The 24,228-nt window shown below is 44.9% G+C and overlaps 1 protein-coding gene across 3 annotated transcripts in view; it reads left to right on the forward strand.

Annotated features, from left to right (window-relative positions):
* Window positions 1–23,821, forward strand: part of EIF4ENIF1 (eukaryotic translation initiation factor 4E nuclear import factor 1) — a 103,550-nt gene extending 79,729 nt beyond the window's left edge. For 2 of the 3 annotated variants that reach the window (XM_086942825.1, XM_086942826.1), the window contains exons 10-19: window positions 4,116–4,348; window positions 5,294–5,362; window positions 5,789–5,969; window positions 6,556–6,635; window positions 7,039–7,181; window positions 13,412–13,493; window positions 13,853–13,967; window positions 14,771–15,109; window positions 15,391–15,558; window positions 22,378–23,821. In XM_086942825.1, coding sequence (XP_086798951.1) covers window positions 4,116–4,348; window positions 5,294–5,362; window positions 5,789–5,969; window positions 6,556–6,635; window positions 7,039–7,181; window positions 13,412–13,493; window positions 13,853–13,967; window positions 14,771–15,109; window positions 15,391–15,558; window positions 22,378–22,568 — 1,601 coding nt within the window. In that variant the 3' untranslated portion in view covers window positions 22,569–23,821. The remainder of the gene's footprint in view (window positions 1–4,115; window positions 4,349–5,293; window positions 5,363–5,788; window positions 5,970–6,555; window positions 6,636–7,038; window positions 7,182–13,411; window positions 13,494–13,852; window positions 13,968–14,770; window positions 15,110–15,390; window positions 15,559–22,377) is intronic. The other variant, XM_086942827.1, reaches the window with a different exon arrangement.
* Window positions 23,822–24,228: the final 407 nt, after the last annotated feature.

Here is a 24,228-nt window from a genome sequence, read left to right on the forward strand (position 1 = left end):
GTGTTAGACTTCACACAATTGGATTAAAAAAAGTTTTATTCAATTTACCCGTAGTAAAACTGATTTTAGTGTGCAGCAAGTGTATATGGCCTGTCTTTATTGCCATAATCCATAGACAAGTGCTCTCTCTCTGAAAAGTGCTGTGAGTCTTGACTTATGTATCTGATTTGTATCTGGAACATTGTCTTGACTGTTCCCTCAGCGTCTCAACTGTTGCCAAGAATGTTTTGCATTTGATACAACTCTAGCGGATTTTTCCATCCCTAATCCTATTCCCATTGAATCCAATACGTGTTGATAATTCTGATTGTTTTGGGAATTTTATGTATTTGGATCTTCCCCAAAAAACATTTAAATTGCCTACAAAATCCTGTCTGGCTTACCTGCAACCCATAGAAATGCTGACTGTTTACTCACCAGGAACCACTACATTGGTTACCAGACTGTTTACTCACCAGGAACCACTACATTGGATACCAGTTAAACGCATAAAAAAATTAAGGTTGCATGCCTTCGTAATCGATTGTGTTTAGCAAAGTACCTTCCTTCTGGATTAAGGTATTCTGCTACGGTCACTTTCACTGTCCCAGGGGCTACATGGGGAGGGCAAGCACCTTGTGTTCTTGAAGTCTTTTTTTAAATTCACCCCTTTTCCACCTTAATATTTGTCGCTCCAGATCATCTTGTTTAAAAAAAATAGTGTAACCCTTGTTTAAGCTTAAAAAAGTGTTCTGTTTGTGAAAGGAGTAGCAAGAAAAATACCTCTTAACCATGCTGAACCATGTTCCAAATAGCTCTGAGCAAATAGGCGACTTGAAAAAAATATGGCGGTCGCTCCGGAGATGGCTTCCCCGGAGAGAATATGAAATTTGTATTTAATTTTGCTCCAACCGCAAGTCAGTATTTTGTCTTTCGTTATCTGTATTTTCCATCATGCTTTCCTGCCTGTTTTAAGCTTTCTGTGTTTTTTCCACCAGATGTTTGTCTTTTCCTTCCCATCTTTTATTCATTTTTACCAATTTCTTCTCCATTCTCTTTATCCACCCAACTTGATTTTCTCTTTAACCTCCTTCCCATTCGCTGATCCATCTTTGCATTCATCCTTTCTCTATTAATCCACTATCCACCCATTTCTTTCTGATACTCTATCCTCCTTACATCCATCTCTGAATCCATAGTCTTTCCATTATTCTCTTCATGCTTCTACCCCTTCCTTCACCCCATTCCTTAACTGCAAGGGTTTTTGAGTTTATTGGAGACAAGTCTTCAAAGTAAAGTGAGCCATAAATAAAAATGTAAGTGTTCCATGTTGCAGTTTTGCACATAGACTCCCCACCCCAGCTCAAGCTGCGGGGGCTAGAGGGGCGGTTTAAGTTAATGAAGCCATTGCTGTTAGTAGGCTTTACTGAGTAGGTTGTAGTTCTCATTAGCATAAAGTGTAAATGCGCGTTATTAGTTTCCTTAAATAACATCTTGCGCTCTTGGGAGTATCAGTCCAGCTTATCAGAGGGTAGTGGTGAGCATTTGTTGTACACACAGGCGAGAAATGTCACACACTCAGACTGAACCCAGACCAGTTGTTTGTATAAAGTTATTTTGTTTTATTTCTAGAACCAAGATTTCCTTAGTAGCGGGTAAGTTAAACTCTTAATGCAATGTTACGTTTCAAAATACAGTGAACACTGGTTTTGTTGAAACTTTCAGATTATTTTTGCAGTTGAGGAAACTATGTAAACTCTTAAACACTTTAAGTTGCTTTCAGATTACTTGTGTATTTGTGATTACTTTTCTAGTTTGGCATGAAACCGTTTAAGCAACACAGGGCATCAGTGAACAGGTTAACTCTTGTAGCACTAAGTTACTTTGTTGCAGTAAAAGACAGTTCAACACTTTGAGTTTTCAGAGAGAGCCTGCCATACAGTTCTAGGGAAAAACAGTGTTAAGTTTACAGGTAAGTAATATGTTTTAGCATTGGCATTTCGGGGGTGAGGGAGTGATGTTGGGTAGAACCAAGGTTTAAGTTGGCATTCAAGGGGCACCACCAGCAACTCTAGGGTGGCAGGGTGCCAGTGCTGGCCAATGGGGCTAGGGTGCACCTGTGTTAGGGGCTGCTCACTGGCAGGCCACTCTACCTTAACCCCCGGAGCTTGGCTCCCAAGGCAAAGGTTTTCCAGGTTGGCACAAATTCCAGACTACCAACGGCACAGGGGCGGCCAGGTGCAGGGTGCTCAGGTGTTAGGAGCCCAGTCCTGGTCGAGGGAATGGGCTGAATCCAGAAGACTAAACTAAGGGAACAAACGCCTGGAGGAGTAAGTTGAAGAGTTGCTGGATAAAGTAGGTCGGGCACCTCAGGACTCTGGGTCTGCAGGTCCAGGGGGTGTCCTTTCGTGTCTGGTTCTTCTTACCGGTTCCAGTCGCAATTTGGGGGGAGGCTGGTTGCTGTTGGACAAATCTGGTTTACTCAGCCGATCCGAGTTCTTTAGGATGGCAGGGCCGGCCCCCAGGGTTCCTGGAGGTTGCTTGCTGCAGGACATGCTGGTTTCAACTTACAAAGCAGGAGACAGGCCTGTAGGGCTAGGTCAAAAGCAGCTGTCTATTTCCTTATGAAGCATGGCTCCACGGTTCTTGTTGCTTTGAATCCGACTATCTGACGAAGCAAGGTTCAGGGGTGTCCCTAAATACTGGATTTAGCAGTGTTAAAGGGATGTGCAGGTTGGGACCAATGGGTGTCTACACACCCCTAGGCCACCCTCTGGTGGTAGGGGGCATAAGCTTTTTCCTGACTGGAGAATTCCCCCCCCACTTCAAGTTGGCAGGACAGATGTGGCATTTACTTTTCCAACCCCACCCCTCTGGTGGGGGAGGTGAAGGTGGGCACACATCCCTTCCTGGCTAGGTTTTCACAGCCGTTATTTCACCCAAAATGGGGTCCGAACCGGTGGGAGCCAGTTGCTGATGGCAGCAAAAGGCTGTGGCCAGCTAACCAAAGCAGCAGGCCTTTGAAGCTCCCTCTTTGGGGACCCTTCACATCCTGGGGGAGAAGGCATGACGCCTGCCCAGGATGTGCTTTTTTCCAGACTCTTGATAGCGGAAGCTCTCTACCCAGGGTCCAGAAACCAGTCTAGTGGTGGCAGATTGGGAGCCTGTCAGGAACCACACCACGGTTAGTTTTTTTTTTTTTTTTACTCCCAGGGAGCATCTCTAAGATGCCCTCAGTGTGGGATTTTAAGAGAAAACACACTCTGACATCAATGTGGGTTTAGTGTGCTAAAGTGTTTGATACCAAACTTCCCAGATTTCAGTAGACCCATCATGGAATTGTGGAGCTCTTATTGACCAACTCCCATCCCACACACACAAAATGGCTCCACTACACTTAGTGTCTATGAATGGCGCACACTGTAGGGGCATTTTGCTCCTGATCTATATGCCCTCACCTGTGTATGATGCGCCCTGCCTTTATGGCTGTGAGGCCTGCTAGAGTTATTTACCCATGCCACGGGCAGTGTTGGAGGGCCCTGGCACTTGGGGATGTGTGCCATGTCAATCCTTCAGTTTTGTCTGCACCAGAACACGCAGAAATGGCCGGGGCGGGGTTTGTTTTGGTTAGGTGGGGGAGGGGAGTCTCTGGTGGCACAATACATGCTGCAGCTCTGAGGCCTTCTCTGGTCACAAGGCAAGGGACTTGCATGTGGCCCAGAGTTGTGCCAATTGTGGGTACAAATTTACAATTTTGGAAAAAGACCGGTGCTGGGGCCTGGTTAGCAGGATCCTAGTACACACACTGTCCAGTTGACATCTGGTATCTGGCAAAAAGTTGGAGCGCGTGGTAAAAGGGGCTGTTTCCAACAGGCTCTCTTGAATTTCTCTAACCTTAGTCTTACACAACTTGGTTCCATAACATTGCGTAAAAGTTGGTATGAAATACAGAATTATTCACTTTTCTTGGTGCTTTTAAATGACTGACTAGCATTGTGTGGTGCATGTTGGTATGCAATTGTTTTGTTTTAATGGATTAAGAAATAATGGGTGTACATTTCTCAGTAAATGTGGGTCCGCAATATGTTTTATGAAACCCATCCTGTTTTTTTTCTTAATCTAAAATCCACTTGCAGCACACTCTGGTGTTGTCCTTTCTGTGGAGGAGGTTGAGGCTGGACTGAAGGGACTTAAAGTAGAACAGGAGGGCAAGATTGCCACCCCATTCATGGCAGAGCAACTGGAAGAAGCCTTGACTGCCATGACTGGTCCGAGGCCACGCAAGAAGGATGGGGACATGTCTGCATTCAACAAGCTGGTCAGCAGCATGAAGGCAAGTGGGACTCTGCCTTCCCAGCCAAAGGTCAATGTAAGTATTAAAGCCTTTGCACAACCCAGAGTCTGCAGATTCCTGGCAAGGTACGTGGCCACATACCAATGTGTCCCCCAATGTTCTTCTCTTATGGTGAACAAAGCTAAGTGGTTTAGGTCAACTAACATTGGAGTAATTCACGAATTACTGACAACAGCAGAGTTCATGTGATTGCAGATGAAGCCTGATTTTTACAGAAAACTGCCCCATCACCTATTAAGGATGTGCGTCTGATGTTCCTGGTGAGAATTGACTAGGAAGTAAGCAAATCATTGGGTGGGTTGATGTGTACTGCTGCAATTCAAGTGGTAAATACTGTAACCTTGTTGTCACCGAAAGACTTTCAGCAAATAAGTTCACACCGGGTAGCAGAATAAAAAGTCATCATTCCTATACATTCATATGGGGTTTGTCCCCAAAGTGGGTTTAGGGTTCTCGTATACCTCACCGGTCTGTCTAATGCAGTAACTTGTGTTTATTCAAATCAACGATTGTGTGAATTGGCAACTATTTAGTCCAATGCAGCAGGTCCTAGGCTAGAAGTAGTTCAAAATGTGAACAAAAGCATACCTGATTCTCGTCTTACAATTATCAAGAATCCCGGATAACATTTTTCTGTGCAGTAGCTATTGAATACTGTGACTTGTTTCAATAAGTTGCTGTCATTGAATGTGGTCTTTGCTTGCTTTTTAGAGTGGTGTCGCTGTTTCTGTTTTGGATTTTGCAGACACAGGCAGTCCTAGTCAGATGAAGTAGCTATACAAATGTAGAATCCTATAGCGAGACAAGGAAATGAGATTTAACTGTTACTGAGGATCCACTTCTTTACACCCTTCTGCGGTGGCACTTGGGGTTTTGGTGTGGTCTCTTCACTCATTTGCTCCTTCATTGTAAAGTGTTTTTGCGTTGGTTCTTATTGTCCGTTTTTATTCCTTTTTGTAGCGAAGCCAGGAGAACCATTTGTCTCATGGTGATATTCCCAACAATCACCTGCACAGAAACATTTTGCAGGTACATTTCCCTGTTATGCTTTGGGAGGTGGGCACACACGACTGTTAAAGGGCACGATTAAGAACAGGTGTATCCTGATTAAGATTTTCCTTGATTGTAATATCTAGTAGCCTAAGCTAAAATGTACCTTTCGGCCTGTATGCATAGCTTCAAAGCTTTGTTACTGTTCACAGAAAACTCATCTTTAAAAGTTGGCTTTGGTTGTATTTAATCCTACTCTTAGCAGACCTTAACTTAATGTTCTCCACAGGGATGGAGTTAGCCATTTAAATGACAGAGTACAAGCCCTATAACGTTGACATGTGCCCATGCTCTGCTTCTTTGTGATGCCTGAATTGCAGGCAGCTGATAATTTGCTAACCTGTAGATGTTTTAGTGTGCTTTGTAACAGTGGTCATTCATGGTCTAACCTTCTTCCTGATCTAGGAGCTATTGGGGCCCCCACTGACTCGACCCATCTCTTCAAATGTACTTACAGGCCTGATGGGGGCCTTGGATCCTGCTGCCTCTTTGTTGGCTCAGAGGTCACAACCTCATGTGTCCCAGGCATTCCCAGGTCGTGCCTCTTCTGCCGAATACATGCGTCCTCGGGTATCCCCACCGATTGGTAATGTATCAGATTGAGCTGTATTCTGCTTTTTGCTGTCTAAGCTTGGGACATGGGCTGAACCAATCTAGTCACCAGGTTCAAAGGTTGCTCCGTAAATTTTTCCCCCCAATAATTAAGAGGTGGGGGGGGGGGGTCTAATGGAATTTGCTTGGTCACCAGTGGCTTCCGGGAAGAACTGCTTCGGAGCAGTCTAGTTTGAAGACTAATGGATCATGACTTGCAAATGATATGGAGTTGCTTGTATGCTGCTATAAAGCACAACCTTCTAAGGTCATGAGGGTGTTCAGTTTTTGATTTTTTTCATTGACACCTGTGTTTGACATTTCTGGTGTTTACTTATACAAAGTTTAGAAGCGGCCTAATTGTTTTGCTTCTGATTACGCCTAGTGTGGTTTGAAGCACCTAATGCAATTTACTTTAGGAGTAGTTTATTTGGACTTTCAGTAAAATGCACCCAAACTTCAGCTGGTTATTCAATTTTGTTCACTCTAGGACCAGAGAGCAACCTTTGGTGCACTGATTATGTTATGGCCCAGATTGTGTGTGTATACATATATTTTTTCTTTTTCTTCCTTTTGTGTAGGTTATCCTTCTGGTCCTCAACAGCTGATTGGTGATCACTATCAAAACATGCGAAAACCAATGAGTCCAGTTAATGCACAGGTGTGGTTATGCTTGTTCTGCAATGGTTTTTCATGTAGAGTTTCCATCCGGTGTGGTGAAGGCTCAAGTTCACAGCCTTTTACTCTGTGCTTTCAGGAGTATGGTATCACACTGATTATCATATTTTTGAGTGCGTGTTTAGATTAGTCTTAACACGTGGTCTTTTCAACGAGACACTGGTCCTCAGGGGGTGAAGAAAAGTTTTTTTTAATTTTTTTAAACTTGGATATCCACGTAAATAGAGCTACTTAAAACTGGTCATGTTCTATAGACTTAACAATGATTGTTAATTATTAAAGGACTACTAAACACCCTTGCAAACTGACAGTTGATGAAGATTCTGAGTGGTTTTCTTTAAATGACTATTTGCTTGCTTTTCTTTCTACCAATTTGTATTCCACAGGTCACTAATTTAGAGTTCCAGCAAGCTGCATTAGATGGGCTCCTTTTGTCACATGATATGTCAGTTAATGCAGGAAACTTCTACCAGTCTGGCTTTGGCAAAATGCAAATAGACCAAGGAAGAGATGGCTATCGAAGCAACAGGCAAGTTGGTCTTGTAGGTCTGAACTTGACTGAGGTTTCTTGGTGTGCTGTGCAGAGTCTGAGAGCATAACAGCTTAACGAAAAATGAAGTTCAGGTAGGCCTATGTTTCCAGGTGGTTTGCATGGTCTCGCAAAGCCAGAGTCTAATTCAGGGTCTGCTTCATGGTCTACAGCAGGGATGTGGAACCCCTATAGACCGAGGCCCAAGACCTATTGTTTGGGGTCAAGGGTATCCAGTTATAACGTGTACTTTGTCCTTGGGGCAAGTAGGTACAACCCCCTATAGCACTAACTCTTTAGATGCCTGTTTACAGTAACACATTATGGATCAGGGAAGAGCATTGTCTGCAGTGAAGGTCATTTTTGTATCAAGTCCTGGGCACACGTTATGGTAAAGATAGGTGAGTAAAATGAAAGGAGGCTGTGGAAAACCACGGCCTACGTAGAGCACAGCTCAGGACAATGTCTTCAAATGTTTACATCCATATTAGTGTGCAAATATATATTTTTGAACAAATGTTAATAGCTAATGTTTTCATCAAAAAATCATAATATTTTATACAAAACATTCCATTGTAACAGAAGTATGGATATAACAATTCATAATATAGACAGAGTAAATAATTCAAGCAAGTTTTTCAAAATAACTCACCAGAACATTCGAAAAGGACATTCAAAATAAGCATTCCCAATGCACTTCGGGTTCACTCTGAACCCTTCTTCAGGGGTTAAATTTTCGGAATATAATAATTGTATCAAATCATGTGAATCCTCCTTCGGAATCTACAACACAATAAATATGAAAGCTTCTTACTAAAGTTCTTGAAGCCAATCATTTTCATAATGCAGAATTTACAATGAGGTGAAGAGGATTTGCACTCTGAGTAAAGGTACTCAAGAAAACCAAATAGTGTGCCCAAAAGAGAACCTCGTCAAAAATAGTGTTTTGAGAAACCCAAATTTATTTATTTTAAGAATTTGTAAAGCGCGACTATCACCATTGCATGCATCCTGGCGCTAACAAATTTAACATATGTAGTTACTGTACAAAAAGCAGAGATGTGAAAGATGTTAAATACAACAGAGCACCCTTGACATGTGTAATGAAATCTCGGAAAACAATGTGACAACCAAAGTAACACCAAAAGAACCTAAAGGTGCTCTTACCCTCGGGTTTGTACAAATGAGCTGTCGCTAAAAAGCAGAGGTATATATTGTTCAAACTAACCCGAATGGATAAAACCAGAGGACATCAAAATAAGGACAAAAGGATATCATAAAAGCGGGTCTTAACCGTCTCTGTGAGAAAACGGAAGCGCAATGTTTTCGATATATGGATCCTTGCGAGGAGATCCCTACATGTTGAGCTGTGCGGACAATGCAACTTTCAAAGTCTGTGAACAGAAATGAGACGGACATTAATCTTCACGGTACTGAACCGTACCCAGAATGCCCCGCGTTTTTAAAGATGTACGAACGTAAACTTGAAGAGGTGTTAAAGAGATACATTCCGAACTAAAGATGTAGATAGATAACCAACTTTATTATACCAGTATATGAGTCACAAGCACTACCTCTGCCTGCTACTATATAATGAATTGATACCAGCAAAAATCGGCTCAAAAGAACATCAACCCTATTGTGTGATGATTACATACCGTTGAAACGGAGAGTGCCCGAGGAAACCGTGTGAGGAAAGATTGAGTCTTCTAGTTTTAATGTTAGTTTTCAATCTGACCAACCGTAGGTAATATTCAAATGTAGATCAATGTCTGACAAATGTCCGCAGTACTTAAGAGCATGAGAAAAGTGTAAATCTCAAAATCAGGTTGTGATGAAGTTATTCAACAAATGGAGCTAGTTATGTAGGCTCCTGAAAAATGTACTAAGGTGGGCAAATATGCTACATGCGCAGGATTAAAAGAGAAAAGGATAAAGAGCAAATCCTTTACAAAGGATTCAAAGTTAAGCAAACAATGCACCTTTAAAGAAAACACTAACTCTTAATGGTCATTGAGCCCCCCTGGAATCACTGTACCCAGTTATTTTATCTAGTGTCTCTCTGCGTGCTCATGCAGTATTGATATCTGTGCCTGTATTCACTACTACCCGTTCTAGGATGGTAAATCTCAATTGTGGAATGGTTTGGGGAGCTTGTACCCAATGAGCCACAAGTGAAGAATTAGTGTTTTATTTCAAATCCTACTCTTATGCTCTACCATGCGAGTCTTGACCTTACGACTAGTTCTTCCCACATAAACCAGTCCACATGGACACTTAATGACATATATTACCTTCTCCGTATTGCAATCTGCTGTGACACGTAATTTAATATGTTTAACTGTTCTTGGATGTGTAAAAACATCCCCTGTAATTACGTTACCACACTGTCCACAAATGTAGCATTTCCTCATTCCCCTTTGCACTGGTTTATCAACTGTAACAGTGGGTTTCAATAATTCTCGTAAATTCTTTGGTCTGTTGTGAGCAAATATGGGAGAACCCTGGAACACAGTAAAAGTCGGGTTCATGTTCTATAATTTGCCAACGTTTTCGAATGATGGATTTAATTGAAGGTGCTTGTGTTAAGTGTTTCAAAACGAAGAGTTTTGGATCGTTTTTCTACCGGCATTAATAGATCCTCTCGATTTTAATGCTACCTTCGGACTAGCCTCTACCAAAATCTGCTCAGGATAGCCTCTGGTTTTATATCTTGTCAATTGCTCACACATCAATCCGGTGCACATTTCTGTATCTGATGTAATCCTCTTAATATTAGTCAGTTGAGAAACTGGCAAATGACGTTTCAGGGAATAAGGATGTGCACTAGAAAAATGGATTGCATCTGTAGGCTTTCTTTATAGATATCTGCAAACAAGAACTTGTCTTACAGATTTCTATGTCCAAAAAATGATTTTTTTTCTTGTATTTCATGTGTAAATTGAATTCTAGGGTTGAAACCATTGAGCTCCATAATACATTCTTCCAACTGTGTCTTTGATCCTTTCCAGATGACGAGTATGTTGTCTATATATCGCACAAAGTACTGCATTGTTCATCCATTTAGAGTTTGTCAGGATGTTTGTGTTCAAAATGAGCCATAAACGGATTTGCATATGATGGGGCCCCAGGCAGTTTCCGCGTGACTCTTCAGGGCTGAAGTTGAAACTTAAGTAAAGAGTTTGCGAGGCCGGTGATAATTCCAACCTGGCCAGATCGGAATCTAGGTTAAACGTAGGGCCAGTAGTGGCTTGCTCAATCAGGGACAACACTGGCTGACAGGTGGGTTCGACAGTCAGCCAAGTAATCATAGTTTCTCTGTTGATGAGGGGAGTCCTTCACCGGAAGTTTGAGGTCATCTGGCCGGGTTGGAATTATCACCGGCCTCACAAACTCTTTACTTATGTTTCAACTTCAGCCCTGAGGAGTCACGGATAAACTGCCTGCTGAAACGCGTGTCGGCTGGTTTTTCTTTGTCATCCTTCAGTGGAGAGGTGTGGCTCACTGGTTAGAGGCGGCAGACCCGAGTGCAGAGAACGGCCCGGGACCAGGGTTCGATTCCCGACGCGGCAGGGTCTTGGACCAGGGTCAGCGGACTGATAATTCTCGCATCGGTGCCTACTCCGACCGGGGAGCACACTCGGCAACTCTGGGCATTAGCTTGCCTCATCTCTACAACGGCCCCCCACAGACGCCAGGGATGCCTGGTTTCACCCTGGAGATACCCAGAAAAGGGACCATCTCACAGGGAAAACCAGGACGGGTTCCCCAGCGGTCTACAGCGCCGGGACACTCGGGTAGAGTAACTGTGCGCTATACAAGTATCCCACATTTACATTTACAAGGTTCAAATTAAGTTCACCTTCAAGAAAACATCTACTTGTGTCTACCTTGTTTCCTTCGCCACTGTCACATTGTGTTTCTTGAAACAGACACCGCCTATCTTTACCATAACGTGTGCACAGGACTTTTGTTGCATTTACTGAGTGGGCCCGTGCCACTCCCATCAGGGGTTATTGGGGTTTCCTCTGACCCTGTTGCCGTGTTATCCTTTGTTGCATATTGTTTGTTTACCGCTACCAGGTAGTGCGCCATTCTTCCTGTATACTCTAAACCCTACACAGAACCCAAGGAAATATTTGTGTTCATGCTGTTCAAACTTGTATTAATTGTTCATTAATGCATAGCCTTTATTAGGGTTAGCGCTGTAAGTAAATGTTGTAAGCTCTGACTACACTGACAGTGGTTCCAGTATAAAACTGGGTTTACACGTTTTCAAAGTTTAGCAATATGCGGCTATGTATAATGCTCCCAGAATGGTCTGATTAGATGCAAATATTTGTGGATGCTTAAAAGCAAGCTGGAGGAGTCTTTTTGCTTTAAAAATAAAATACTCACAAAAATGCAAGTAGGAAAAAACATTAGGCTAAACTCCTTAAAGTTTTATGGACCATTTCTTTGCAACAGCATTTAGTAATGTGTAGATGTATGCTAGCATTTCTGAAAGATTCATAATTGAAAATCAGTGTAGCCAGTTTCAATAAGATTATGGGCAACATAAAAATAAGCATTGGCAAAGCCAGTAGGTCTGAAATTGATCTGCGTTTTGTTTTTTGTCAATGTGACATTGTTTTGGCATGGTTTTTGTAAAACCTTAGTGTGGGAGCTGCCGGGCTCTCAACATTATAACCAACATTGGCATAGCTAAAAATGTTTTTGGCCTCAGCGCACACACCACAGTAGTTTCTGGCACTGAACAAAACTACTTTGTGTGCTGATATGCTACTTGTGAATGAGCAGAATGCTGTCACTCAGTGAAGCCAGCCGATAGAATTTGCATGCACACAAGGCCATGAATAACACCAGACCTAATTAGGGGTACAATTAAGTCTCCAGTGCACCCATTGTATGTCCTTGCATTAAGTGCAGATATAAAACTTTCTTGAATTCCCAAAAATATACATAAGTAGGCCAAGAAATATTTGGGAACTACATTTTTGTATAAGCAAATATGCATGTGTAGATTTGCTCATGCAAACATCAGTGTTTGCAAGTTCACTTACCCTCCATTTTTTTCCCAACCCTGGAAGAAATTTCACATCTGCCATTGTCCGGAGTAAAGTTCCAACCTTTCTCAGTATGGGGAAAGATTAGAAAAGAGTTGGTGAAAATCCTTAAAATGCAAGTTATTGGGTTTGCAAAGACTCAAAAGGGCATTCCAACCCTGGAACTATTGCTTACCACCTTCAGCCCCAGTATGTAGATCTGCGGAAACATGGCATCATAAGGAAATAGCTAGTATTCAAATCCTTCCATAAGAGCCTGGCATAATCAGGAAGGCTATATCCGAGCTCTTATATAATGAGATTGCTACCATAATTTGTTGCTGGATTATATGGCACAAAAAGGGCAAGTGGATTTTCTTACAGGACTATAGGATTTATGAAGCAACCTGCCCCATGGACAAGTGGTTATTTGATTAAATTCCACATCCCTGAAACATAATACCCACTGTTTTATGATTGCCTTCTGTTATATTTGTACTTTATTTTTTATTTATTAAGTCTTAAATAGCGCTGGCCGGACCAGAGGGTATCAGAGTGCTTTACAACAGATTTAAGCAGATATCACAAAGGCATAGGCCAACATGAATGTTAAGAGAACCCAGTGTTCTGAGAGTCATTGAGGGGGGGGGGGGGAAGTCCTGAGAGCCTCGATAAGTGCAGTGTCTTGGGCTCAACCTCATTCCGGGAGGAGGGGAGGGTGGAAGAGGTAGGCAGAGCATTGTCAAGGGGCTGTAAGGTGCCTGAGGAGGGAGGTTGAGTTGGAGCATTATCTAGTGGCTGCAGAGTGTAGGAAGAGGTAGGTTGTAGTGGATCATAATCCAAGGGCTGCGGAGTGTACTTGTTGTTGTTGTTTGCTTTCAAATATATCTGCGTGTTTGTCTTTCTTACTGTTCTCTACAGCACTCTGGTGCTAGGTTCAGTTTTTAATTAGCACACCATCAAATTAAAGACTTGGAGTGCTGTAACACAGCTGGATTTTCAGGGGGGTTAGAGGGTGTTGGAAAACAGTGCAACTTCAGTTGCATGCTTTCCACGGTTAACAGTTTAAAAAAAAGTACTACAACATGAGAAATTCGTAGTTGTTTTGGAGCGAATACTTGTTCTTCCAAGACCATAATTTACTCGTATGGGACCCACAATAACCTGTGTTTCTGCTTTCCACAGGCCCCAGCGAATGAATAAGTCTCCTGTGATGAATCACAGAGGTAGTTCATCTCCTGCCTCTTCTGTCTGCATTACTAGTATGGTAAGTCTCTCACTTTCTTGTGTGTTGGTGGAAGGCATGGGCATTGTAGCATTTCTTGTGGCTTAATTGGAGCTTAAAATTGTAAGTTTGCAGTAGTGCACTCTTCTGACCTTTTTAAATTAGTGAGACATCCGTATTCTAGGGGTGGTGGCAGAATAAGTAGCTAAAGTAAGACCTGCATTATCCAAGGGTGTTCACTCTTTATCTACAGTCCCTGAACTATGGTTGCCATGGGGAAACGTGGCAGGTGTGCAATCTGTTTTCTTTGACCGCTTTTCTTTAGTGCTCTTAAGGTTTAAGAGTTGAAAGCCACAACTTGTGCAGATACTCTATTCATTTGGTGTACTGTTATTTTGTAGCTTTCTCCGTCGTTCACCCCTACCTCAGTTATCCGCAAAATGTATGAGAGTAGAGAGAAGACCAAGGATGAGTCCTCCACCAGCAGATCCATGACCACGGATGCCAAAGATGAAGGTAACTTTTGCTTCCTGTCTTAGTTTTGAAGCTTTTTTTCCCTTTGCGGATACAAAAGGTTGTCTTATACAGGCAAGCACCTATTTTGCCCTTAACAGCCTTTTATTGGTTTTGCGCCAGGTGAGCTGGTAAGATCCGACTCTTTAAATAGTTTTTTGCATTGGAGTAACACAAAACTGACATCGGTGACATTATTGGCAAATGTGCTGTATGAGAAATTTCTTCATAAGACTGCACAGCATTATAATTTGTCATGGCTGCTGGGATTCAAGCAAAGTGTATTATTGGATTTAAATTTTAAACTGTATACAGTCGTGCTTTTTGCCAAGACCCTACTACAAATTAGGTGTGTGCAAAAGTAGAATCACAAATACAAAAGCCAACTTCATGACTTTTGCACATTGTTAGAAACCAGACCACAGTTTATTTTGTGTGAGGGGGGTAACTGCTCTCCTGTAATGTCTGGCTGTTCTACAGCAGACTCTAGAAACGATCAGCTAAAGAATCTTAACTCACCCTATGTATTTCTCCGAAACCATACTACAGCATATGCCCAACCTTTTAACCTCTGATTTGTGGACCTGTGCATGTGTTGTAACCTTCATTACTTAACAGCAGAGATTATGATTTGAGATTCTTTCCTGCTTTGACCAAAAGGGTTTGAGACTGTTCACCACTCACCTGAGGCTCTGAAAAAAGTGCATGGAGGAGTATGGGATTATCAAACCAGGAAACTTGCTAAAGTGATTAAAGGCGGATTTACTATTTATATATATTTTTTCTTCCTCTTCCCCCCTCTTCAGATGGCATTGTTTCGGGTTCCATTACAAATTCTGGTCGAAGTTCATCTCCAGCTTTAGGAAACAAGTACTCTGCTCCACAAGGGTCTGTTTGTTCTACACCTCTTGCCCAGAACAATCGCTATGCCAAAGATCAAGATTTTCGACCCAAATCCACTGGCAGAAAGACTCCTACTATGGGCTCTCCTGTGCCAGGAGCACCTTTCCTGCGCCCAGTTCACCAGGTGCCTGTGGCTACTCATGTTCCCATGGTGCGGCCTCATCAACTTCACCCTGGACTTGTCCAAAGGATGTTAGCGCAAGGAGTTCACCCACAACAACTTCCACCACTTCTGCAAACTGGTAGGGCTCTTACTGGTCTTTCCATAAGTGGTGATGCGTTCTTTAAATTTCTAGGTTAACAGGAGTGTTGGAAGAATGCTATGTTAACACATTTCCCTACCCTTACCAGTGCTTGACATGTGTCACAATGTATTGGAATGAATGGACACCATGAAAGAAATTTGATAAGAGTTCAGTGCTGAAATTGAAAACTGCTTATGTGAAGAGCTAGGGCTAAATTTTGATTAGAAGAGAAATGTAAGACCAACAAAATGAATTTAAACTGCCTCTTTTGCCCTCAGGTATGCTTCCTCCAGGTTTAGATTTGTCTCATTTGCAGGGGCTATCGGCCCCCATCATTGGCCAACCTTTTTACCAGTTGCCTACCCCTGGCCACCCCCTCATGAACCCACGTTCTGCGACATCCTTACAACTAGCTGTAATGCAGCAGCATCATCTTCAGCGTGCAGGTGAGGTTATCTTTTATCTGGTGAATTTGTAATGCTGTTAAGGGGCAGGCTTAAGCTTTTAAATTCCATATGTAATGGGGGGGGATGGGATGCATTTTGTTAGTCTGGACAACAAGCTGGAGTATGTAGTGGTTCACAGTAAGCTTGATTCACTGCAGTGGCACCAGGTAGGCTGGCAAACAATTGCTAATCATCAACTTAACCAGTGCAACGATTGAACCGCTGCTCATCAAATGTCTTTAGATTGGTAGATGTTGATTCAGCGCTTAGACCCCTGTGGTTATTACGCGCCATATAAATTAAATAAATAAATAAATAGTAAACCAAGGTTTATTGTGGGGAGGGTATGGCTTCTACAGTGCAGAATTGTAGTGTCCAAAGGTTGTTCTCTCCTTTTTCGTTTCTTGCATTTGTGGCTAGAGCGCACACCTTTTGAAGGATACCCCTGCATGGAAAATCTTGAAAGCAGGAATATGGCTACTTGAGGTTGACTACATTGATTCAGTATATGTATAGTACATATGTGTAGCGCTCTCCTGGTGAGTTGGATAGACCTAATTTGCAATGTGACTGCCAGGCTGCAGCATGGAAAAGTGCGTTCGAGGCATGAGGGCTGCTGAAATCATATCTGTGCATAGATCGTCGCCTAGTGTTGGGTCCGGATGATTGCACATTGTTGTCCTGGAAGAGTCTTTGAAGTATCACAAGATAGGTGCTCCTCCCCTGGACTACAGTGCGCATGGGCATCCTCTCCATCCTCAGATGTTTTTTTCCGCCATTGGGTTCGGATGTCCTTATCTCGATTCCAGTTTCCAAAACTTGTACTCTTACTCCTAAGGCCAAAAGGCCTTCACAGCGTCTGTATTGTATCGTTCGGTGCCTGTCCCTTTCGAGTTCTACAATCGACGTCGAAAGACTAGATTTATTTCGACTACACAGGCCCAGACTACATCGACGATGGAACGGACCCCGTTCAAGCAGTGTCCCGTTTGTAATTCGAAATACTCCAACTTAGATGTGCACCCAGTGTGCAATACATGTTTGTCCCCCGACGTGTCAAAATGTTTCGCCTGCTTGAAGTTCCGCTCGAAGAAAACTATCAAACTTCGACGCGAGGCAGTCTGCCCCTGCACCTGCGAACATCTTCGATGCCGGAGACGAAGAGGTCCTCCCTGGAGAGGAGGAGGACTAAAGACTTTCCCGAGGAAATGTCGGAACCGGCGTCGGAGCAGGACTCCAACTTCGAGGTGGACGACCAAGCTGAAGAATACGTCCACGACCAAGACGTCATCGAGGTAGGGGACGACTATGAGGCCCTTGGGGCCGTCTGACGACTCCAATGGAGAGCCGAGCCCACCCGCAGTTACGGGGCCTATCATTACCATACCGCCCCCTCCGGCTCCGGCCGAGGCATCGCCGAAAGGCCTTAGCCAAGATCTTTCTGCACGGTCTACAGCCCCGCGCCAAAGCCAGGCTAAGACCCTTTCCAAGGAGCCATCGGTCGATTCCACAAAACCAAAACAGTTGGAGCCTAAATCGAAACAAAAACTACTCAAGATGGTGGTCGGTTCGACGTCGACGCACGTCCAAACAAAGGCTGTCGACGATCCTTCGGCGTCTAAGATGGCCGTCAGCTCCAAGACTGGGTCATCGAAACAGGCCTCGTCCAGCAAGCATGTCGCCTCGAAGGGGTCGGCGCCGACGACCAAACATGGCGAAGACCAAAGACCTTCCGTCGGAACAGTCTCGAGACAAACCTGCCTGGCCTCAAGACTATGCTTGGAAAACGCGCAGAATCGACAACCAAGGAGGCCCCGAAGGTGTCGGCGACGCCCAAAGATGGGGGCCCAACGCGCCAGGAGCTCGACGCGAGCAGCCTACACAGGTGTCTAAGAGGCCCGAATCAGCCGCTTTAGGCTCGAAACCTACGGGCTCGGCGCAAATAAAGTTTGGACTTCCGCCTACGGCCCGCCCAAAGCATCTAGAACGCCATGAAGCCGCAGAGGCTTCCGAGACGTCGAAGGTGTCCAAGTCCAGGCACTAACAGGTGGTCTATCATGAGCCTTCATGACAACCAGGCTAAACTCTTGACTGACTCGGAGACAGGCAGGCTTACTGTCCACAAGCGGAAGGTCACGCCAGAACATCTGTTGGAGGGTTACAGGATTCCCCTCCAAAAGAAGAGGGTCTCATCTACCTCTCCTGTTCTTTTTGAGCCTGTTCAGGACTATTCGCAACATGTGCCTCATTCTCCAGCTCAGAGTGACGAGGACTTACATACAGACTATGGCCAAATGGCATACTCTTACCACATAGACCCTGATCAGGATGACTCATCAATGGTCAGGGACAGGCGATCAAGGCGTTGACCCTGATGACCCCCATACTGCTCCAGACTCAGTCCTACAATGTCAAACCATCTCAAACTGAGGACACCGCAGCATTTAATGCATTAATTGAACGTGCTGCCCTTAACCATGACGTCGACATGCATGCCGAGCCAGTGGAGGAGGATTTCTTATTTGACACCAACATCTGAACACTCCACTAAAACACTACCCATGCTTAAAGGGGTCCTCAAGCATGCACCGGACATTTTCAAGGAGCCAACCAAAGCCAGGGTTATTAACCCCCGGATCGACGACAAATACAGGCCTGCCCCAGTGGACCCCACCTATATCAAAGGATAGCTCCCCTTGGACTCCCTCGTGGTGGCTAATGCATGCAAGAGGGCTAACTCTCAAACCAGTGGTGACGCTCCCCCTCCGGACAGTCAAAGATCTTTGAAGCGTCTGGAAAGCGTGTGGCAGCGCAAGCCGCTAATATTTGGAGAATAGCAAATACACAGGCCCTGTTGGCTAGATACGACAGGGCGCACTACGATACACTAGAACAGTTAGTGCAGCACATGCCTGATGTGTACAGAGAAGGTGCAGAAATGGTTATACAAGAGGGAAAATTAGTCTCCAATGCATCAGCAAATGCGCTCTGGACGCAGCGGACACAGCGGCAAGGGCAATAAATACTAGCGTGATGCTGCGACGCCATGCATGGCTGCGCATCTCGGGCTTTAAATCCGAGATCCAAACTACTCTTCTCAATCAGCCGGTTAACCCGGACTTCCTGTTTGGACCAGAGGTTGACACAACACTTGAAAAAAATGAAGAAAGACACAGATGGTGAAATCCATGGGGGCTCTGCAGTCCCAGCAGTTTCGGGGCACTTCCTTTCGTCGCTCCGGTAGCAGGGGAGCCACAAGAGGACAGGCTCTACAGCACTCCCAATATGCCAAGGGCAACACGCAGTCTACCTACACGAAAAACACCAGGGGTGTACTCTTTGTACTTCTTGATTCCAAAAAGGACGGGTCCCTGCGGCCCATTCTAGACCTCAGACCCCTCAACCAATACATACTTTCAGAGCACTTTCACATGCTAACCTTACAACAGGTCCTGCCGCTGCTCCGTCAGGGCGACTTCCTTAGCCACCCTGGACCTCAAGGATGCATATTTCCACATTCCCATTCATCCAAGTCACAAAAAATATCTCTGGTTCACTATCAACAATCCGCATTACCAGTTCATGGTTCTGCCGTTCGGGGTCACTACGGCTCCCAGAGTCTTCACCAAGTGCTTAGCGACTGGCAGCGCACCTTCGCAGGCACGGTGTTCACGTGTATCCCTACCTGGACGACTGACTCGTTCAGGCCGGCCGAGCAGTGCAACCGCAATATGTCGCGGACCATTCACCTCCTTCAGTCTGGGGTTCTCCCTCAACTACGCGAAGTCTCATCTGCAGCCAGCCCATGTGCAACAGTACCTAGGCGCGACACTAAACACCCAGTCGGCCACAGCGCAGCCGAACCCTGCCAGGGTCAACAGCATGCAGCTGCTCATTCGGAGGGTCCAACCTCAGCGATCCCTCCCAGCGCAGGTGTTTATGCAACTGATCGGTATGATGGTATCCTGCATATTCATAGTCCCGCACGCGAGACTGCACATGCGTCCCCTTCAAGATTGCTTAGCCCGACAGTGGAACCAGGCTCATGGCCATTTGAAAGACCTAGTGTTGGTGACCAGTCGTGCTTACAACTCTCTGCATTGGTGGAATCTACAAAACCATTGCAGGGGACGACCGTTCCAGGAGCCTGTCCCACAAATAGTTTTAACTACGGATGCATCTCTCCAGGGTTGGGGAGCGCATGGCCTCCACTACACGGTGCAGGGACTATGGACAACACAACAGCAGAAAATGCATATCAATGTGTTGGAGCTGATGGCAATCTTCATGGCACTGAAGGCATTCAAGTTGCACCTGTGCAACAAGGTCGTGTTAGTCCGGATGGACAACATGACCGCCATGTATTACATCCAGAAGCAGGGAGGCACGCACTCCCCGCAGCTGTCTCACCTAGCCCAGAGCATGTGGAAGTGGGCCATTCAGAGGAACATCTTCCTCATGGCGCATCTCCCGGGTGTCGACAACCAAATGGCGGACCTGCTCAGCAGCCACAGTCATCAGATGCACGAGTGGGAGATCCACCCGTCAGTACTCCATCCATACTTCCAACGGTGGGGTCATCCAGACATCGACCTCTTCGCCACAAGCGAACGCAAAATGCCCAAACTTCGCCGCCAGGTTCCCACACCCGCAGTCTCAGGGCAATGCGATATGGATGAACTGGTCAGGCAGATTTGCGTACGCTTTTCCATCAGCCCCCCTCATACCTCTGGTGGCGCGCAAACTGCGACAGCACTCTATGACACTCATCCTGGTTGCTCCAACGTGGGCACGGCAAGCTTGGTACACCACGTTCCTGGAACTTTCAGTGGTGCCTCACCAGCGGCTGCGCCTCACTCCCAGCCTCCTCAAGCAGAGCCATGGCGACATTCAGCACCCAGATCCCCAACAGTTGTACCTTGCGATTTGGCTCCTGAGGTCACAGAAGTTTGGATACCTGAACTTGCCTCCTGAGTGCATGAACATCATCAAGGAGGCAAGACGACCGACTACCAGGGCCTGCTATGCAGCCAAATGGAAGCGGTTTGTTATTTACTGCTCCAACAATGACATGAATCCGTTGGAAGCATCTACGCAAAACATCATATGTTACTTGTTGCATCTGTACCAATGCAACCTGGCCTACAGTTCAATCAGGATCCATTTGGCGGCCATAGCCGCTTACCTTCAAAACGGGCAGCACCTTTCCGTTTTCAGGGTGCCTGCCATTAAAGCCTTTTTGGAAGGACTTAAGAGAGTAATCCCTCCCAGACACCCCCCTTCACCAGTCTGGAACCAAAATATCCTTCTTACCAGACTCATGGGGCCACCCTTTGAGCCACTCCATTCCTGTGAAATACAGTTTCTTACCTGGAAGGTGGCCTTCCTAATAGCTATTACATCGCTGCGGAGGGTCAGTGAGCTGCAAGCCCTCACGATTCAGGAACCCTACCTGCAAATTCATGCAGATAGGGTGGTGCTTCGCACCAACCCTAAATTCATGCCAAAGTTTGTTTCGCAGTTCCACCTTAACCAGAACATAGAACTGCCAGTTTTCTTTCCTAACCCTGACTCAGTGGCAGACAGAGCACTGCACACCTTGGATGTCAAAAGGGCTCTCCTGTATTACATTGACAGGACAAAAGCCTTTCGGAAGACTAAACAGCTGTTCGTTGCCTTCTCTCCACAACATGAAGGCAACCCCATCTCCAAGTCCGGTATAGCCAGGTGGATTGTTAAGTGCATCCAGATCTGTAATCAAAAGGCTAAGCGCACGTTAACAGTCCCCCCCACACCCCCCCCCCCCGTCCCCCCGCCCAGAGCGCATTCCACACGCAAGTTAGGGGCTTCCATGGCTTTCCTGGGTAACATTCCTCTAGAGGATATATGTAGAGCAGCCACATGGACCACCATACATACATTTACCAAACACTACTGCGTAGATGTACACTCCAAACAGCAAGCTGCTGTAGGACAGGCTGTTCTCAGAACTCTTTCGGACTGCTGCAGCTGGCACGGGCACCCGCCGGTAAGGAGGTAACTGCTATTTATTCTATGCACAGATATGAATTCAGCAGCCCTCATGCCTCGAACGGAATATGCTACTTACCAGTATGCATCTGTTCTTGGCATGAAGGGCTGCTGACATTCATATCGCCCACCCTCCTCCCCGGTGCCTTTCGCAGCTGTAGCTCTCAGAATCATTCCCAGGCATGGTCATCACTTTCAGTATTACACTCCATCTCTGCCACAATGGCGAAAAACAATCGGAGGATGGAGAGGATGCCCATGCGCACTGTAGTCCAGGGGAGGAGCATCCTATCTCGTGATACTTCGAAGACTCTTCCAGGACAACAATGTGCAATCATCCGGACCCAACACTAGGCGGCGATCTATGCACAGATATGAATGTCAGCAGCCCTTCATGCCAAGAACAGATGCATACTGGTAAGTAGCATATTCCTTATAGTGTAACTCAATGGAGTCTAGAACTGCATTAACGTTACTTGGCTTCCCAACGTATTTGCATCCAATGCCGTTAAGGTCATGTTGGTTTAAGACCACCTGTTCAATGCTTTAATGTCCCAGGAGGGATTAAAGCCTGGTACATTTTCACCAGGCAATACCCCGCTATAATTTTATCAGCCCCTGTCACCCAGGTGGTTTCCTGAAGTTACTCCATAGAGTAGCTCTACTTCAAACTGTGGTTGCTCTTACACTTGTATCAACTTATACACTGCTTTGGAAACTTAAATACACTGATGGTTTCTGCTGTGGTATGTGCTTTCCATTGTTTAAAAACATTTCTTGTTCTTTCAGGTTCTGGATCTCATAGTTCCCACCCGAGCCGGTCAGGGCTTCCCTTGATGCAGTCGCAGATGGATCCACGCCACAGAAGCACGTCCCCTGTTGGCCTGTCTAAATGGTTTGGTTCAGATGTCTTGCAGCAGCCCCTACCATCCATGCCAGCCAAAGTAATTACTGTGGATGAACTGGAATATCGACAGTAAAACTGGACTTGGCAATGCCCAGGCTGTCTCCAAAGGGAGCAGAGTCTGCAGCGTTTCTCTGCATTGGGTCTACAAACCATGGCATAGAACAATAGTCTGCATCATGATCTTTGCTCCTCAGCTAAGTGTCTGCGGCTGGCCTCTTTCTACGAATTTTGTTTTCTCCCTGTGGGAGGTCTGTTCGGACTCATTTATGAAGCAGAAAAAGCAGCAGCCAATCACCTAGCTGTGTCAAGAATGAACACTATCCACAAGTCTGCCAGAGGCGGCAGGCAAGACTAGGTTGAGGCTGAATCCATAGCATTTTTTGTTTTTTTGTATGATATGAAAGGATGGCTTCATGAAGTGACTTCATTGCACAGAGGTGGCCACCAAGGGCTCTCGCACAAACCATGAAATGGTTAGACCCTTGTGTACAGATTGTATAAAGGAACTTTTTTTTTGTATATACCTTCAAGATGGCGGCTTTGTTTTCCTTTGGAACCCATACAGCTGTACATAAGAGTAATTGGCATCTTTAGTTTATCTTCAGATTGGAAATTCTCCCTTTATTCTTAATGCAGGCCCTTCCCTTTTATTTTGTTAACTTAAAGTTGCAGACACCAAGTGAGTGACGGCAAATGATAATGTTGCTGCCTGTCCTTTCTGCTGCCTGTTTCTCTCAAATGAGACTCCTGACATTATCTGGCCCTGTTGATGTTCCGTGGATTATACATGGCTTTGGTGAGTGACAGACTGCCTGTGGAGGGAGGGGATGATGGCTTCTTTGTGATGTCTGCTGATGTCTAGAAAAAACAAATTGTGGCTGTAGAGCTTGTATAGCGGATTTGTGCACCAAGCTCATTCTTTACCCGGGCAGTGGATGGCAGGGCTGAGGTTCTGATGGAGTGATTTGGTTTTCATTGACTTGGCTGGAATAACCTCTGCCTCACCCAAGCTGTGCGTTGGGATATCCCTATCACATGATGCACTAACTGCGCTTCTTTGTAGAGTTCTGTGCTTCCCCACACATTTTTATTTAATTTAAAGGTACGTTATGACTTGGCCCTAGTGAATAAATTTCCTGACCTTTCGTAACCCTGTTAATGTTTCATTTCTTCCCCCCCACCTGTCACTGCCCTTTTTTCCTTCATTGAGGTGAATTGCTGTCCTTTCCTTTTTTTTTTTTGGTTGAACTTAAATTGTGTACTTTATGTATGGGGAAAGAAGCACAACCAGCAAAATAAAGAATCCCGTATTGGGACCGACTCCTATTCCTGTGTGATAATTTTTGCTTTGCTTGGTGTGTTCATTTAGACTTTCATCCAAACCTAGTCCCCCCCCCCCCTTATTGAGATTCTAGTCCTGGTTTTCTCAATTTCCTAAATTGGCAGCAGAGTTTTATATACTTTTCATATTGTTAAAAAAGAATAAAAAATTAGCTAGCTCATTGCGTCAAGAATTTTCAATTCTATTAAGGACACAAAGGCGAGGATTATGCTTTCTTTCATTTTATTGCTACACACAGCAGCCAATGAAATTTAGTATTGTATATCAAAAAACTACATTTCCCATGATGCCCACATTACATCACATCCTGTCATAGCCCATAAGAGCCAGTCTATACCGGATATCCTTCTTTGCTACGAACAGTGTAAGTCCATGAAATAACTAAAGTCCA

The sequence above is a fragment of the Lissotriton vulgaris genome, chromosome 11 (genome assembly GCF_964263255.1).
Source record: "Lissotriton vulgaris chromosome 11, aLisVul1.2, whole genome shotgun sequence".
NCBI classification, from domain to species: domain Eukaryota; kingdom Metazoa; phylum Chordata; class Amphibia; order Caudata; family Salamandridae; genus Lissotriton; species Lissotriton vulgaris.